This window comes from Cucurbita maxima, unplaced genomic scaffold (assembly GCF_002738345.1).
Source record: "Cucurbita maxima cultivar Rimu unplaced genomic scaffold, Cmax_1.0 Cma_Scf00048, whole genome shotgun sequence".
Lineage (NCBI taxonomy): Eukaryota > Viridiplantae > Streptophyta > Magnoliopsida > Cucurbitales > Cucurbitaceae > Cucurbita > Cucurbita maxima.
In genome coordinates, this window is record NW_019272064.1 from 258,026 (window position 1) to 276,815 (window position 18,790).

At 35.0% G+C, this 18,790-nt stretch overlaps 2 protein-coding genes across 2 annotated transcripts; one reads left to right on the plus strand and one right to left on the minus strand.

Moving 5' to 3' along the window:
- Positions 1 to 799: 799 nt before the first annotated feature.
- Positions 800 to 11,236, minus strand: LOC111470917. The gene is made up of 15 exons (XM_023116567.1): positions 10,864 to 11,236; positions 10,123 to 10,525; positions 9,826 to 10,003; positions 9,605 to 9,744; positions 7,771 to 8,671; positions 7,587 to 7,687; positions 7,191 to 7,335; positions 7,021 to 7,089; positions 6,614 to 6,659; positions 5,359 to 5,798; positions 4,054 to 4,133; positions 3,528 to 3,663; positions 1,791 to 1,965; positions 1,306 to 1,388; positions 800 to 1,234 (listed from the first exon to the last, which is right to left on the minus strand). The coding sequence occupies exons 1-15, from the start codon at positions 10,961 to 10,963 to the stop codon at positions 1,106 to 1,108; spliced, it is 3,126 nt and encodes a 1,041-aa protein (XP_022972335.1). The 5' UTR covers positions 10,964 to 11,236; the 3' UTR covers positions 800 to 1,105.
- A 2,420-nt stretch (positions 11,237 to 13,656) lies between these two features.
- On the plus strand, positions 13,657 to 18,616 carry LOC111470923. Its single transcript, XM_023116574.1, has 10 exons — positions 13,657 to 14,021; positions 14,523 to 14,717; positions 15,411 to 15,508; positions 15,873 to 15,963; positions 16,740 to 16,946; positions 17,025 to 17,278; positions 17,396 to 17,486; positions 17,577 to 17,790; positions 18,053 to 18,293; positions 18,382 to 18,616. The coding sequence occupies exons 1-9, from the start codon at positions 13,818 to 13,820 to the stop codon at positions 18,262 to 18,264; spliced, it is 1,566 nt and encodes a 521-aa protein (XP_022972342.1). The 5' UTR covers positions 13,657 to 13,817; the 3' UTR covers positions 18,265 to 18,293; positions 18,382 to 18,616.
- Positions 18,617 to 18,790: the final 174 nt, after the last annotated feature.

Below are 18,790 nucleotides of genomic sequence, written 5' to 3' on the forward strand. Positions count from 1 at the left end.
ATCGACCAGAGGATCGAATCAATATTTTCATATTTTTCAGGGTCGAATTGGTCTCAACATTTGAAACCTTTCACTTTTTTACTTGCTCGAATATTATTAGGTCAATCTAACCTAAATGGTTGAATTTTGAACTATATTTAAAATATTTTTTATTTCGAAGAAAAAAAGTTTAAAATATTTTCCTTAACCATATGAATTTGTTCAAAATAGTTAGTTTTCGTTTTAATGAAATTTAGAAATGTTACTTTTATGTATAGTTTTATCGATGTGTTATTCATTAAATTTTTAAAGTTAAGAAAATACACCTCTTAAATCTTTATCTAATAAAGATGAAAATATATTAATAGAACTCAGAAGAAATCAACTTAAATTTCAGAAAATAAAAATTGTTAATAGAAAGTTACGTTCCTAACCAACTCGAAAATTTAGGAATAAAAAAGTATAAAACATCTTTGTCCGGTCCGAACATGTGGCTGCTACCAGTTTAGTCTCGTCAAAGACAATATCGTAACACCTTTCAAAGACTAATAATATTTTTACTATATAGTTTGACTGCAAATAAAAAACCCTAAAAAATTAAATCTCATAGAAATTAATATAAACAAATGGAATGGAATAATGAATAAATAATCTTCAATATCAATCACTTATAAAAATAAAATAAAAAATGAATCAACAGGGGCAAGAGGAAAGGATCATAAATTACCATAAAAAAAAAAAAAAAAAAAAAAAAAAAAAAAAAAAAAAAAAAAAAAAAAAAAAAAAAAAAAAAAAAAAAGAAGAAGAAGAAGAAGAAGAATATTGTTCATCACCACCTGCTGTACCACTAATTCTATAGACATCCTAAAACTAAAATACTATACAAAGTTAAAAACAAAAAAAGGACAAGCAGAACCCTTTCTATTCACAAAGGCATTTACAGCAATCCACAAAACTCCTGATTGTGTTCATCACTTAAAGACTTCTATCAACCATCAAAACTGAGGGAACCTGAATGCTAAATTAAAAAAAAAAAAAAAAAACCCTGAGATTCTGGGCTGGGGATTGGAGGAAGAAGAAGCAGGTATAACCTGGATTAGAGGTTGCAGAGTACTCTGTTTGGTCACTAGACTGGTTCCGAGACGTGTGGCGGCTTATCGTGAATCTCCATTACTAAATCCCGTAGCTCAGGGAAAACTGATACAAGTAATAGTTCGAGTAATCCATACCCAAGTTGCTTTACACAGATGGTAGACTGCAGATTCACAAAATTTTACTCAGGTTGTCAATTGAAAGATAAATGTAAAGTTATTGATGCTAACCCACCTGAGTGAAGTAATAGATATCTTTTGCGCATCTTTTGTATTGCGTATGCCCTATCAAGCTTACCAATGGTGTTGGAGCCCCATCTAAAAAGATAGCAATGGTAGCTAGATTGTCAATTTTCTTGCTTCTCGTTTGTAAAGAGCAAGTGAGACAAACTCGATTTAGACGATTCTAAATTCATGAATATGATAAAAACAAACAACAGCAAGATTATGATATTTTACGAGCGAAATGTTAATAAGATCATTTAATCTGGAACGAGAATATTAACGAAGTATGCATGTCCATAAAATGCGAGGAGCACCATCGAAAAATTCAAGCAAATAAGGAGGTTAAATATTCGAAGAAGAGCACGAGGAGCAAGAAAATACGAGGCACCTTTATGAATAGTTTAGAACGTATAGAAAAGAATAATCCAACATTTCAATGTAAACACTTCAGATGCACACTTTTTTTCCATGTCACAGAAAGAAAGCATTACTCACCAAAAAGCATTTTCTTGACATCACTAGCTCGGCGAGCAGCCTCAAGCTGCAGCTCGAAAGATCCAGGCTTAGGGATCTTACTTCCATCGGTTTGGCTAGAAGTAGATTGAGAATCATCACCTTCACTTTGAGCATTCCTCAAATGTATGAAGAATATTCCATTGGGCCATAGAACCTAAAAGAGCAAAGGTAGAATGAATTTTCTTTCCCTTATTATATCACTTGTTCTTTATAAGGTAAAATAACATTTTCATTGGTTAAATGAAAAATTAGGATGATTGTTGTTACCGCTATAATTTCTCACAGTATCACTTCTGATAAAAAAAATCAGATGTATGTCCAATCATTAAAAAAAGAAAAGGCACTCAAGATAGAATGAAATATGAGAAATGAAAATGATGATAATCAAGCCAATGCAAAGTATTCTAATTTAATTGTTCTGCATAAGAACATTAAAGGCATGCGTAACTGTGAATTTTTAACATGATTGAGAGAATTTTGTTTCTTGTCTCTATGTATGAATTAACTTGAAACAAAAACAACCAGAAGGGAATCTAACGTATTTATTTTCATGGTCTTATAAAAATACGCCACCAAAACTTCTTGCACTATGGTAGCATAGCTTTGTCTGCAACGGTTACTAATAATTCTTTAGCATAAAAACTTTAAAATCCGTAGCAGCAATCTAACTAATCAGAACCATTTCATGACAAATTCTCTATGAAGAAACTAAAGCAATTCTTCAACCGAATAGGCTGAAAGGAATAATATGAGGGTATATTAGTATTGTTGGGGTATTTGGTTATATATAGAGGGAGAAGATAGGCTTTAGTTTGATTCGTGAATAAGGGATTGGGAGAGATCTCATGAGTGGAGAGTGCAGGTGAGATTCCATATCGATTGGATGGAGAGTGCAGGTGAGATTCCATATCAATTGGAGAGAGGAACGAGTGCTAGCGAGGACACTGGACCTCGAAGGGGGTGGATTGTGAGATCCCACATCAATTGAGAGGAGAACGAAGTATTCTTTATAAGGGTGTGGAAACCACTCCCTAGCAGACGCATTTTAAAAATTTTGAGGGGAAGCTCGAAAGAAAAGCAAAGAGAATAATATCTGCCAGCGGTGGGCTTGGGCCGTTAAAAATGGTATCAGAGCCAGACACTGGGTGGTGTGCCAGCAAGGACACTGAGCCCCGAAGGGAGGTGGACACCGAACAGTGTGCCAGTGAGGACGTTGTGCTCCGAAGGGAGGTGGATTGTGAGATCTCACATCGATTGGAGAGAGGAACAAGTGCCAACAATGACGTTGGGCCACAAATGGGGTGGATTGTGAGATCCCACATTGGCTGGGGAGGAGAACGAATCCTTCTTTTTAAGGGTGTGGAAACCTCTCCCTAGCAGACTGTTTTAAAAACTTTGAGGGGGAGTCCGAAAAGGAAAACCCAAAGAGAACAATATTTGCTAGCAGTGGGCTTGGGCCGTTACATTGCAAGTACTTCAAATTACTTGTTTATCTTTTGTATGTTCCTTACTATATTGCAATACATTTTGGGTCTGTTTGGTTCCTGCCATAGACATAAGAGTCGGGACTCTTGAACTCCCGTGCCAGGGGAGAGGGAAGAAACCATAATTACTAATTCTGTCAATCTTCAGTTTCAAGTGAACCTAAGATATTCAGCTTTTCAGTGAATTTGAACACTACACAGTATCAAAATCCTTAATAGTTTAGATACTTACATTTTGGACCCAGCGAATACCCTGAGCAATATTGTCCTCTCTCCGAAGCCAGTGTATTTGCCTAACAATCCAGTCATCAATAGCATCTTCCATAATTAACTGTAATATTTGTTTTGATATCCAAAGGACCTGCCTCCTGTATCAAAACAATTTGAAATATAAATATAACAAAAAAAATTGAAGCTGTCGGTTATAATCTAGGTTCTCGACCCTCGGATAAAATTTCATCCATGCAAAAAGCTATGCAACTGCATAGAGTTAGAAATAGAGAAATAAAAAATACAAACTCTAGATATAGAATTTCTTTAAGCAGAGCAACTGGGGAGAACGGATCTACATATAAAGCAGCCACCAACAATTATGCAGAAAATGTGGGGGGTGAGAAGCAACTTGGGTCCAGATAAGAAACAACCGATAGCCGAGCAGAAAATACAGAGGCCATGAATAATTAAGTCGCATACTCATGGAAACAACATATCATAGTCAATGGCATTGAAAGAATATGTAGAAGTGAAAAGAATGGAACCTTAGCCAGCCTCTCCTGTTGAGCTGAAATATCTTGTCAACCAGATTTAGAATAGGTACACTGACATTAGGTGGAGTCCACTGCAGATGCATAAACGTTGAAACAACCAATAAGTTATAAATAACCAGAGCTAAATGCTTGAATCAAACATCAGTTGCATGTCAGAAGGATGAAATAACTCGTCATTTTTTTCTTTCCAATCAGAATAACTTTTAGGATATTTTTACATTGTGCACACCAGTTGATCAATCACAATAACAATACAGTTCTTTAAAAAGTATGTCTAAAAAATTCTTGCAGTCTACCAGATCCATCACAATGAGGAAATGAATTAGTATGTTATCGCTCAGACCATTACCATGTGAATTCAAGTGAAAAGACGGGTGCAAAGAGGTGGACACTTGAGAATTCAAGCTTATTTTCAATTAAGTCTAGTAAACACTGTGTTCCACAATTTGAATGAGGTGGTGGCCAAATTTAGTTGGAGTGGAAATATTTTCAAAAGTCAAGAAGATCAATCACCCTATTTCTTCTGTCATTTGCCTAGAGTAGTTCAATCAATTTTCTAAGGATTTGGGCTTGGCTCACTGTTCTCCTACAGGTATTGCTGATATCCTCCACGAAAGCTCATGGTTGGAAAGAATTCTCTCCCGAAATGCTCGTCAAGCACTCTGATGGAAAGTTTGCAACTAGAATTTCTTATGCAATAACTGTATGTTAACAGATCCATACGTAATACATTCCAGGAAACTGGTGAGTCTTTGTTAGTAAAACCCACCATTTAAACTCGAGTACAGGCAATGGAGCACACTAATTCAACTTCCATCAACAGTTTAAAGCACCTAAAGCCAATCTCAAACTCCATTTCAACTCGCATATGGTCTGGATTTGAAAAAAAATATTTGATACAAATCACTGGATCATTAAAATAATATTCATCAAGCTTTTAAATGTCCAGTCCTCTGCAACAATTAAATCATCGATATGACTAAAAACATATAAATTATGTAAAATATATGTTTTGTTTTCATCCACCTGGTCCTTTGCCTGCCCCCAATGAGTAGCAATAACATTTTTGTCAAGTTCTTATTAGAGAAACAAAATGATATAAGCAAGTAGAAAGCACCATTAAAAACCAGAAAGGATAATTTTGTAAGACGGTGTCCCTTTCATATTGGTTATGACATAAACTACCAAGTAGATAAAATGCAATATTAAAGATAAGTAACAAAAAATGGTATGCAAGATATCTGACAGTTGAAATGCATGAAGTAGGAAACAGTATGTTGTATGAAGCAGCATTACCTCTGGTGGCATTCCTTCTGGATCTTCCATATGATATGAAATTTGTGAACATCCTCCCTGGCTTGCCCCAGACCTCAATTCTATGTCATTTTTCTTGTCAACAACTAACTTCTTTGATTCTTCATCGCGTTTGATTACACGAGGGGGAAAGCTCTTGGAGTTTAATTCATTGTCTGAATGCCATCCACTAACTTTTTCACGATTTTGACTTTCAGTTCTCTCACTTTCCTCGTCAGAAATGTTACTAGCTATTTCTAAGTTATATTGTGCAGAAACTTGTTTGCGCAAGTCTGCTGAATTAAATGAAAACTTCCGATCATAATTTGATGACAAACAAGCTTCTTCAGAAGGTGAGGTTGAACCAACAACTTTACGCATGAAACCATCTGAAACCCCTTTAAACTGGCGTACAATGTCATCCACAGCATCATCCACATTGACTGTGATTATGGTTTGAAATCATCAATAATAGCAAATAATAAAGGAATCGAAGAGACTGTTAACAATTGTGGCTCTTAACATTTAATTAAACCAAAACATACCACTGCATAGATACATAATGGCTGTCATTTTTCCATTTAAAGACTCAAAAAAAAAAAAAAAAAAAAGGAAAAAGAGGTATTTAGGCAAAATACTGAGTTTTTTTTTTTTTTAGAAAAAAGGGGCAGATCATCAGATAGATGGGAAGAGGAGAAGGCAGACTGGGTTGAAGGGCACATCTTTATGCTGCCATGGGAACACTTTGAATAATTTATGTTTAATATTTTTCTTCCGACTTTTATAGATTGGAGAGTCAATTTTCAAGGTCTCTTACATACTCTAAGATACTCTAAATACTCGTGAAGAAATAGGAATTAGAACCTAAGTTTTAGTCCCAACAAATGATGTGTCTCTGCAGGAATCATCAATTATTTAAAATTATTAGAATGCATATGCACGCAGATGAATCCATCTTCGTGAGAGACTGCATTTTTTATAAGAATAGGAGCTTAGTTATTCATTGTAGTTCTACTTAATGACCAATAATCCCTCAAAAGAAGAATGGGCATTATTCATTGAAAAAGCAAAAAAATTATATTCTACCAAAAAGGGTCACGTATTCCACCAATCCAGTAACAGAGGCTAAAAAATGCAAGTAATTAAGCCAAATAACTTGCATAGGAAGAGAAAAAGTACGAAGATAATCAACATTAAAACTGTTGCAACCAATATGCAAAGGGCTTTCCCACAAACAACAATACGAACAAACACTCACCTGCTAGTGTTCTCATAACTGAGGGAGATTTTCCAAAAGAATAGTTCTGGGAAAAAAAGGTCATTAATGTATCAGTGACAATTAGGTTTGCAATATCATTTCCTCATGCAAATGTAATGAATACAATAAAAGTTGATCATCCTTGAAATCTGGACATCCATCTAAGATAATAAGTCCATAACATTATAATATGTTTATGGAATATTTTAAAATAGTAAAATAGACAATAACCAAATAGATAAGATTATGAAGTTAATGACAATATAATATGATATTGTAGTAGAAATCTGGTTGAACTCATCGACTTTCGTCTAATCTGGATTTTAAAATTAATAGCATAGACCTCGTTATTAGGAAGTCCAGGACCATGTGGGGTTAGAAATAATATAATTAAAAGGGCCGATTACCTTTGAGGAAACACTTAAAAAATCCCATACTTCATGCTGCTCAGCAACATTTGCAATTGATAATAGCTCCTGGGTAAAAGATAGCACAGTAAAGTATTCAGGATAAATAAATCATGAAAAGCTACGTTGACGAACAACAATAATTGCATGCACGGAAGTTGGATAGATACCTGCAAATATTTGTCTAGTTGAATGCAACGTTGGTGAACAAAAGAATCTTCTGTGCTTGATGAAAATATTCGTTTGGGAGGCAGGTGCAGTGTATAGTTAGGAATATCTTTAAGATGCCGATGAAGTCGCTCAAAATTTCGGTATCTGGAAAGATAAAAGTAAAAATAAGAGGAGCATGAATGTGACTATAGACCTGTTTAATTAAAATGCTTGAGGAATTTTCTCAAATCCTAAGGCACTAAAGATCATTCAATTTCAAGAGGAAATGCGAAAGCACAAAATATATGAGGCACTTGCATGTCAAAGAATCTAAAAAAAAACCACTAAAGGTTTTGGACATCTTTGAAAAGTTCAGTTACATTGGCTTTACTTATTAAGGAATATCAGGAAGAGACCTTCTCTTGACAAACCAAGTTCTGTTATTTGCATCTGTAACAGCTATTGAGTACACAGCAAAAGATTTTGAACCAAGCTTTTCAAAGTACGCACCCATTACCTGCAACAGCACTCGAACTAAATTGGTAAAACATTTATTAGTCAACAGATTATCCACAAAAACAAAAGAATGAACCCACTCACCCGACTCCTAAGTTTAGGAACAAGTAGTCCCTCGTTTTGGACCACTGTATCCGAGACACTCTTAGAAAGGAGCTCTTCACCGTGCTTGCCAAAATTGGGACCGTAGAAATCTGATATAATAGATGTTCCACCTTCTGTAGAAGTGTTTTCTACACTAAATTCAGTTTTCAAAGCAGAAGTACTATTGGATCTCTTGAGTTGATTTTTAGTTCTACTAGCAGGAGTAAGATTATCAACATCCTTTAATTCATCAGCAATGAACTTCTTGTCGACAGATGAATCCTTCTGAAGATCCAGAGAAAACTGAAAACTGATTTTGTTCTCATCACCTGATTTGGAGGTCAAAAGGAGATCAGAATGTCTTGTGGGCGTTCTCCCAGCTATTGCCTTTTCCTCTGGCCCAATAGAAGAATGATGCTTGTCAGTCAACATTTCATCCCTCGTTGTTGCAGGCTGCATGCTACTTGTTCCAGAATCCTTCGTAGTAGCCATAGGCTCAAAATCTCCTCCTTTAATGATCTTATTTTCTTTCTTTTTGTAGTGTCGTCCTTTAGTCCACATGTTTTCAAGATTTTCGGGCATAAGAACTTCAGTTCTCCTTTGGGTTGCTGCATCCAATGTACGGCCCCAATCACCAAGCCTAAGTTGCAAAGGCTCGTCCTGGAACATGTAATCTGAGGATCTTTCTCGCTGATTGTCAATTTTAGCAAGCTCTGAAGCATTCCCAGGCGTTAAAGATGAGCATTTACTTTTGTCCAAATAGTCATCATGTATGAATCCAGCAATAGAAGAATGGTCTCTGTCATTATCTGCAGAATAAGTTGGTTGTTGACCACCTATCACAGAGTCATTCTCAGCTTTAGTGGCAAGGACAATACATTCGATCAACTCATTTATGCACCTGATGGCAAAAGAAGAAGAAAAGGTAAAAATAAAAAAATAAAAAAAATTGAAGCCACTTCTAAATTCGTTGGACTACTAGATCATTTAAGACTTGACATGAATGCCTAATGACCTCTCCCCAAGTTTTTCACAAAGAAAGTATCTGAGATACTGTTTGGAAAATGCACTTTTAAAATTGCTTTCTATTCTTAAAAAATATTAAGCTTCTGACACACACACACACACACACAAAAAAAAAAAAAAAAAAAAACATATTTGACAAGACAAACCATTTCAATAGAAATAGAAAGAAAACGGCAAAATGACTCCAAACAACAGAAAACAATTGTTCTCCTTTTGTATTAAATTGAATTACATTTTTTTGTTAACATATGGAAAACGTAAATATAAACATGGAACTGATTTTTTATTTTATTATTTTTTTTTTTTGTTCTTAATGAAAAATAATTAAAATACATACGTACATATATATTTAAAGAATTAGTACTAAAAAACTATTTTCGAAAGACCACTCAAAGACTCTAAACGTACAAGAACATCTTAGTGCAAACCATTTTCTCATAATGTTTTACTACTAATTATCTTTAAAAGAAAACATATACAGGTAAAAAAGTATGCAAGGCCATATTTTGGTGACACTTCTTATTTTTTCTTTAGAGTTTTCAGTGTTTTCGATATCTTGTAGATGCAGCAAGACCTATACAAAGCGTCCCAACTAGGGAGGCGGTTTTTGAGCTATTTTTTTTATACCAACCACCCATCTCTGAATTATTAAGAAAAAGGTAAAAACACAAGTCATAGATATTATTAGAATGATTGACCAAACGAATACTTTCCCTTCCAAATGAAAGCAACGTTTTTCACCGTTATTTTTCGTAAAGAAAACGAAAGTAAAGAGTCGGACTGTAGCATAAGCAACTAAAAAACATACCCAGGACTTGCAAAATTCATAAGAGGTTGCACCACCAAGCATGTTAAAAGTTCACGAGCAATGGATCGGACAACAGGGCTTTGAGTTTCTCTTGGTCTCAGTACTGAAGTCAACACTCCACTCATGAGCCGTTGAAGGACCTGCAGTAGAATAGCAATTAGCAAAGTGCAAGACTCCACACAAAGAACAAGACCTATCTTCACAAAACACTCCACTCACACCTTGTACTCACTCTCAGGAGACACCAATGCTGGATGAAGCTCCTTAGAAGCCATAAGATGGTGCTTCAACCTTTCGTCTCTCTCCTCAGAAGACAGCATTTCCATAACATGAACACCGATCAAAGCTTGGTTTCTTCTAAAAAGGTCCAAGTGATCACCTACTAAAACAACAACATCCCTGCAACATTTTTATGTAAACATGGTCAAAGCCACTCAAACTCCTTAATTACACAACAAAACAACCTAATGGTAGAACAAAATTTCTAACCAGTTCCCACCATACAAAAAATACGCTACCTCGTGAGCAAGTCAACAAGATTTATCTCTTTCACCCTAACCGCTATCTCACCAAGGGCATCCATGATTAACATGTGTATCTGCTCAGGAAACTCTTTATCTGGGGTTATTTCTGAATACCACAAGTCAACCACAAAATCCTTCAGTATTTTATCTATGAAATCCTTCATTGCAGCCTCCACAGTAGGAGAATTGATTTTCCTTTTCCATCTTGGTGGATGAAGAACTGAAGAAAGGGACGAGTCGTTTACAGATAATTGTTTCTTCTCCAGATGCGATAAGTACGTCTGTCGCTGAACAGGTCGGACCTTTCTATGGAACTCTACCTCGTTGAATAGAATACGTAGTGCACAAACTAATAGAATTGCTAGGGGTACATTCATCCACATTGACTTACTAGTATCTGCATTAGGAAAGAAAACGTCCATCAAAATTAAACTACAAAAAGCATGGCGGTTGATTAACGGGACTGAAAAGGAAAACTCAATGCTTCATAATTTTATTTGTTTCCCTATTCAGAAACTTCAATCCAATCCAAGAGGAGAGAACCATCACTGCTCAATTTTGCTTCATTCACATTCTCAAATGACAATACTCTCAGCTACCAATCTATAAGAACTATAAAAGAATCGACAACACCATCAAACTCACCCCAAACTTAACAGTACAGTGAATTTCCAAAAGGTAGCCGAATTATGCAGAGCTAGAGCAATAGAACGCGATAGAATAGAGAATTCTTACGGGTCAAAAAGTACGAAATCACGAAAGTACACAGAGCCCACCAAACCGTTCGAAGTTTAGCTTCCTCGATCAGATCCTGCACGGTCGCCATGACCTCCATTTCTACTGAAACGCAACAAAATCCTCTCTAAATCACCCGCAGGAAAGAGTAATCCAGTTCAACACAGAACAGAGTGGGATAAGATTCACAAGCGGAATCTTGAATTCTGCAGGCGCGATTCGAATAGAAGGATCAACTGCCGGAACTGCCGGAAAATCCCTTCCCACCGGCACATCAGCTGGAGGGGAAATTGGCGCTTTATAGGGAGAACAAAATTCCCAGCTAAAAGAAGAATTTCGAATCCGTTTCTTCGTCGAATTTTATTTAATTATTGTTTTGTTTCCCTATTTTTTTAGCATAAATAAAATTTTGAATTATAAGGAGACGCATTGCCATTACTGACACGTGTCGGTTTCGATTTCCCCAACACGTTTTCAACCCTCTTTTTCAAATACCTTTTATTAGCTTTTGAGTGTGACATTATAAAATGTACCATTCTCAATTTTGCGTCCATATTTATTTAAATTTCTTGTTTTTAATATTATGTTTAAAATAATAAATTTAGTCCACCGCTAACAAATATTGTCTGCTTTAGTCCGTTAAGTATGCCCATCAACCTCACGATTCTAAAATACGTTTACTAGGTAGAGGTTTCCAACCCTTATAAGGATGTTTCGTTCCCCTCTCCAACCGACGTGAGATCTCTTAATTCACCCCTTTGGGGGGCCAGAGTTCTTACTGGCACATTACTCGATGTCGGGCTCTGATATCATATGTAATAGCCTAAGCCCACAGCTAACAAAAAAAAAATCGCTTTGGCCCGTTGCGTATAGTCGTCAGCCTCATGGTTTTAAAACGCATCTACTAAAGAAGGATATTTTCTTTCCTCTCTAATCGATGTAGAATCTCAGGAGGCCTAGTGTTCTCACTGGCACATTGCTTGGTGTCTAGCTCTAATACCATATATAACAGTTAAAACCCACCGCTAGCAAATACTATTCGTTTTAGCCTGTTACGTATCATTATCAGTCTCTCGCTGGCACATTGTTCGTTGTCTAACTCTGATACTATATGTAACAATTCAAGTTCATCGCTCGTAAATTTCGTTTTGGCTCGTTACATATCATTATCAGCCTCACGATTTTAAAACACATCTACTATGGAGAAGTTTTTACACTCTTATAATAATGTTTTAATTTCCTCCCCAACAACGTCGCATCTCATACATACATTCAACATTTTTTAATTTAATAATAGAAAATATGATGTAGTTTATGAATCTATTAAAGTTGTGATTAAAAAATATATATATATATATATTAAACCATTTTTTATATAATGGAATAAAAAATCATCTAAATCATATATTTCAATTGAATTTTAATAAAATTTTCGCTATTTTCATAATGCAACATATTTAAAATGAATTCAGTTAAAATTGGTAAAATATATTTGAAAATTCGGAAATTATAATCATTATTTATTTTCTAAAACATAAAAATATTTGGATAATAATCCATATTTACACGCTGGATTTTGTGGATGAGAACATGGCAGACCTGGCCACGTTGGCCGATGATTTGGTTTCGTGGATCATAATTAGCTCGAATAAATATAATTATAATATAATTATAAATGACATCACTACCCTTGATAACAATTTATACTAAACAGTCTAGTAGGGGTATAAATGGAAATAAACAAATTAAATAAAACAATTTCATTTTTTTTAGACTATCACGTGTCAAGTGATTTTTTGGCGTTCAAATATAATATATATAATAATTAAAATCATATTTTTAGAACACGTGTTTAATTTATTTAATTAAAATAATTTATCTAGTTATCTCTCGTATAATTTAGTTTTGGTTGACATTTTTGTTAAATTTAGGTAATAAATAATAGAGTTAATGAAATTTAATTTTTGTTTAATTCACACTCTATCTCAATCAGTGAAACTTTTACAGCCACCGATCATCCATCATGATAAGTCCAATCGAGTACCATCCTTTTAAGCTCACATCTCAACAATTTTAATTTCTAGTCTCTATAGCTAATGTCATTGATTGAGCACCATCAGTATTTTTCCCTCAATAATAAAATTAAGAACATATTTATTATCCAGATTCCGTCATCAACAGGTAGCCTCTTAATCTTAATCTGGATGGCTACAAATATTCTCAATAATTCTCCTAGACCGAGAACTATGGTTGGCAAATTGTTATCGTTCATTCAATATCAAGAATACTTATAAGCAGCTTTAAATTTCTCATACCATTGTGGAAAGTTGTGTTCATCTAACAAATCTAATCTAACCATTTTTTTTGGGACCCAAACTATTTCGATTTATGATAATATAAAAAATAGTAAGATTATTTTAAATTGAATGGAGTTTTATTTTATTTTATTTATTATTATTATTTTTTTGTGATAATGAATAAGAATATTTTAAAGATTTTTTTTATTTTTTATTTTTGTGAGAGGGGATGAGTTGTTAAAAAAAAGGAGAAAATTATATTTAAATAGAGGTGAAAATTCGATTAAAAGAATATGCTATAATAATAATTAAAATAAATAAATCAATAACTGTCGGAATTTTCTTTTTGTTAATTTTTTTTCTAAATCATTTAATATATATATATATATATATATATATATATATATATAATTTAAAAGGATTATTCTGATAATTCTGATAAATCATTATTTGGATTTGTATTATTTACAATGGGCTTGACTTCGGATACTAAATCTTCCAAAAAGCTTAGCCGAAGATTAATTTGCTCGACGGCGGAGGGTTCTTGAGATATCTACTCGAATTCGTTTAATTTAATTTTGCAAAGATAAACAGTTCTTTCTTCCAGAGGACTGAGATTTTGGAGAATTTGAGTGAAATCGTTAGGTAGGAGCTGCAATGGAGGAAGAGAAGAAGCCACTGAGGGCGGCGACGGAACCTCCTAGCAACCAAGTTCAAGAGATTGAAGAAGAAAGCGGCGTAAAAGAAGAAGCGCCTTCGAAAAGTAGCGGAGGAGGAGGAGGAGGCTGGGGAGGTTGGGGATTCTCTGCGTTTTCTGTTCTCTCAGATCTCCAGAAGGCCGCCGAAGAGATCTCCCGAAATGTATGTGTATTGTATCTGTTTTCATTACGAGTTCAACGTTTTTTGAGTTTCGCGTTTTGGAATTTCTCATGTTCTGTAATCATGTGGCGGTTTCGTTTCTAATTGAGAGGTTTAAGTACTTAATCTGATTATTAATCTATATTGTGTTCTGTATTGAGGAAATGCTGTTCGTTTTCTGGCATTTTGGCAGCGGTACTGAAATTAGCAATATAAACGATTATGTTTTGGTGTTCATAGTGCAGGAAGGAGCCTTTGATTACCAGCTTGTTAATGAAATACTCAATGTTCGATAACTGCCTTTATTAGAACGCTTTCATGTGATCTTTTCTATTTTTGTTGTTATTTATGGTGGAGAACCAATTTTCTGTGATAGCCTGTTGAATTTTCTGCGTCCTAAGTAGGGGAAACAATTATCTTATTTTGATGTTTTCTAGTGAAGGAGCAAAATATTGGTCAGTTACCCCTTTTTTTTCTGTTTCGTGTGTGTGTGAACAATTGCAGGCTGCTTCCGTTGCTCAGACAGCAGCTAAAAGCATCGTAGACTTGAAAAATGAAGATGAGGAGGTGGAGCCTTCCAAGGAGAAAGAAGTAGAAGATTCTGCAGCTGAAAGTGAAAGTGAAGACGAGAATGATAAGCTACGAAAATCTGCCTTGGATAAATTAGAGAAGGCCAGCGAGGATTCAGTTTTCGGCCAGGCAAGTTGTTTGAGAACAGAGTTACATAATTACATAATCTTGTCGTTGATGGATGTCAATCTTTGCGTTTTCTGTGAATGCTACAATAACTGTATGTGATTTTTCTCTTGCACCCATATTCGTAAGAACAAAGTGGAATTGATGTTAGCAACTGTGTGAACGTCATCATAGTTCACTTGCTCACAAACCAAAAGACTCAATACCAAATTGGAATCAATTCAAGGAAAAGTTAGAGACTAATGTGTTTGATGTTTTGTTTTCCATCCTCAAAGGGTTTCATGATCATATCACACAGGCTAGGTAGCCATGTCATAAATGGCTCGACGCAGCTCCATTTTTTCTAGGATTTTCCTACAAAGAATTTCTTGCTGTCTTCTAGCTTCTAGTATCATGTCATGCTTTCTCAAGCCTTCTTTGAAATTTTGTTTTCATTTAATTTCAATATACTTTTTCTATTTTCCTTACACGCCTACTTTTTATGCTGAGTGTAGATACAGAGAGTAACTGTGAACTAACTTAGTAATTAATGATTATACTGGTGATTATAGAACAATGCATTGACGATTGTGCATTGTCATTAAATGATTTTGTGGTACTTGATCCCGATGTAAATAGCTTTCGCAATATATTCAGGTCTTGAAATTAAGAATTTGGGTTGGCAACTGTCAGTCATCTCTCATTTCAATATTGCAGGGCTTAAAGGTTCTGGACACTTCTGTGGAGAATATAGCTTCGGGAGCATGGAAAGCCCTGGGAAGTGCATTGAGGGGGGGCAGTGATTTCGTTCACAAGTATGTCTATCTTGTTTAATAGTAGTTTGAAGTTTAAACACATTAGACAACTTAGAACATGTTTTTTCTTGGACAACCATGTACTGCAGTATACAGCTTTCCCAGGCTTTGCCCTGAATGGAAAAGGCATATAACTTTGCAATTTTTTTTAAGTTGTAGTGAATTAATTTCTTAGGTTTGATTTGTTTTGAATACAGATGGTAAAAGTTCCTGTAGGGAAACTTCTAATGATAAAAACTGAAAGTTTGAATCATGGATATGTCTCTACTGCACTAACACTCCATCATGTCGTTGCTTTGTATTTCTTTTCCTTCTTCCCTTTTAATTTTAATGTCCAAGGAAGTAATATTCTATAGTTCCTTAGGCTTGAGAATTCAGCTGCAAATATTGCAGAAACCATTCAACACCAAGGAATACCAGCAGCAGCTGGTTCTGTTGCACCATCATTGTTGGAGGTGTGTATCCCTTATCATTTTTCTTATCGATTTTTTTAATAGGAAATTATTATAATTTCCTTGATGGTAGGGTATCTATAAAAAACTTTGCAGGCAGAGAGGTGGTCCAGCTACAAGGGCTGTTAAGAACAAGTCTAATGGGATTAATCTAACTACTTAAACTTTTCGCGTCCCAAACAATGCTCATTCTTAATTTATCAATTGATACGTTGACTACTTGTAAAATAGTATCATGAATTTAAAGTATAGTTCATCGGCAAACTGAACTTATAGCATCATGATTCATAGGTCCAGAGTACTATTTATATTACTATTGAATAAATATTTTTCTCTACTTAGACATTTCTTGAATCATTAAGCTATAGAACGTAACATGGTTAAGACATTATACTATCCTTAAGGTTAGATGTTCAAATCCCTTAAAAAAAGAACCCATTAAACTCACATAGGAGAAGGATAAGATTTTGGAAACAAAAATTTGTTTCTTTATCTTAAAGTATGAAAGAGAAAATAAAGCTTTTGATTTATTCTTTTCCCCTGTAGGTCAAAGTACAAGTAATATAAAAGTTAGCTTAGCTAAATAAGTGCATGTTATAACATAACCAAAGAGAAGCTTCAAAAATCATTTTTCTCCCTTTACACTCACTATCATAATTTTGTTCGTAAAAAAAATTCTATTTTCTCCAATTAAATCTCTCGAGAAATAGCTAAACCGAATTCTTTTAAATCTCGTGCTCTATGATTTTCCATATGATCTGAGATTTTATTTGTTACAGAAAGGGAAGGCTCTCACAACAAAGGGAATGGAAGTTCTTGAGCTTGTTGGAAGGGAAACCATGGATTTACTGATTACAGAGACTGGCATTGAAGTTGAGAAGACCTCTAATGAAGGCGAACCACAAGCCGAGGAGGATCAATTAGAAGATGATGAAGTGACATTCGATCGATGCTTTTATATATATGGAGGTCCAGAACAGTTAGAGGTCACTTTCTAATCTAGGAAGTTGAATTGTTATATTAGGATGCTACTCTATCAAATCATTACAGTTTCTTTTTTGCAGGAGTTGGAGGCCCTGTCCAACCACTATACTTTATTATATAACCGAAGGAAAGGAAAATTATCTCAGGACCAGAAATCTATGTATGATGGAAAGCTTAAACAGGTCCAACAAGTTTTCAGTTTGAGTAATGAAATGGAAGGAAGCAGTTTAACATTAGAAAAAGGTAAAAAGTTGGAAGTTGGAGAAGCGGGAAATGATGAGATGAAGAGTTTATATGATTCTAGTGTCAGCAAGGCTGCTGAAATGGCCGCAGGGTAAAATTTTCCTTGAAATGCTTATGCTGAATTCTTGTTTCACATTGATTGTCCTGAATGCAGTTCATGGGCACTCGTGTCGTGTGCAATGCCTTGATGCTTTTTAGTCACTTGCAGGTTTGGAAGTTCCATAACTGAACTCGCTGTTCCTGAAATAATGCAAAGGACTGTCGACAGATTAGAATCACTTCATTCGGAAGGAGTCCATGTGAGGGATATACACTTCATTTTTATTTTCTTTTTAAGTATATGGGACTGTTAGTAAGCATTCCAGCTGACATTATATTTGCATTTGCAGAGACTCTCAGAAATGTGTTATTTTGCTGTGTCTCAATTGCTGATGCTTGGAAAATCCATTATAACAAATGCTAACAAAGTTGAGGACGACGACGACGACGACGACGTAAAAATCCAATGGCCCGAAGATTCTGTTGAAAAAGCTGAAATCATTAGATTAAAGGCTCTATCCATGACAGGATATATAGATTCACTATCCAATAGCTTCATTACAGGTCGGCCTTCTTTTTATCATCCTTTTTAATTCCGATATTACTATCCCTTCTATTTTGCTAATATGACATGACCTTTCTCGACTAATTCTCATTATATTCTGTCTTTCTTGATTATAAGGTTTATACTTTACATGTTTTTTTAAACTAAAAATTGATTACCTCAGGAGCCCTTCTCTTATTTTGCCTTTTCAACTTGCCTTTCATATTAATTCTAGTCTGGCTTGATTAGTATACACAATCTGAATCTCAATGCTCTCTTCAGGCCTTTCGGACGTGTCGAAAGCGTATCAAGCTGCCATGAGCGCTGCTCCAGCCAATTCTCTCAAAGGTCCTCTGCAAGCATCAGTACAAGACAAGGCCGATGTCTTCTCCGAGCATCTTCGTGCCGATCAAACCACAGCTTTCTGCAAAATCCAGGACGGGCTTCAATACTTGTCGTATCTTGTTCTCTCAACCTCAATGCCATCTGCTTGAAGAATCAGAGACCACCCCCAAACATAAACGTGAGCACTTCCTCCCCTAGTTTTGCTGTAAATAGTTGCAATCCAGATTGAGTTTGATCCCTCCATGCTTACCTTAAGCTTTGTGCAGCCGTATCGACATGGAAACTCATGAATTTGGAGCAAAGGTTTTTTTCTATTTGATCCAAGTTTCTGCTGGTATGTTTTTTCGATCTTTAGTTTAACAACTCTTTCAATATTATTGTGGAAGATTGTCATGGGAAATCAAAACAATCATTACAGGTCTGCCTTGTTTAAAATATATCAAAAAATGAAATTAATGCTTCTAACTTTAGGGTTACTAAATTCATTTTAGATTCGTGATAGTGTTACAGTGTCTACCAAGAAAAAAAGGGATCTGTTTATATCGGTTCTGACCCGAACTCAACATTGAACCAGCAATGTTTTGATGTTAAAAATAGTTTCAAATGTTTCATCGTACTTTGTGTTTCATTTCATCGTTCTGTTTAGTCTTAGTACTTTCAATAAATCTAAAAAAT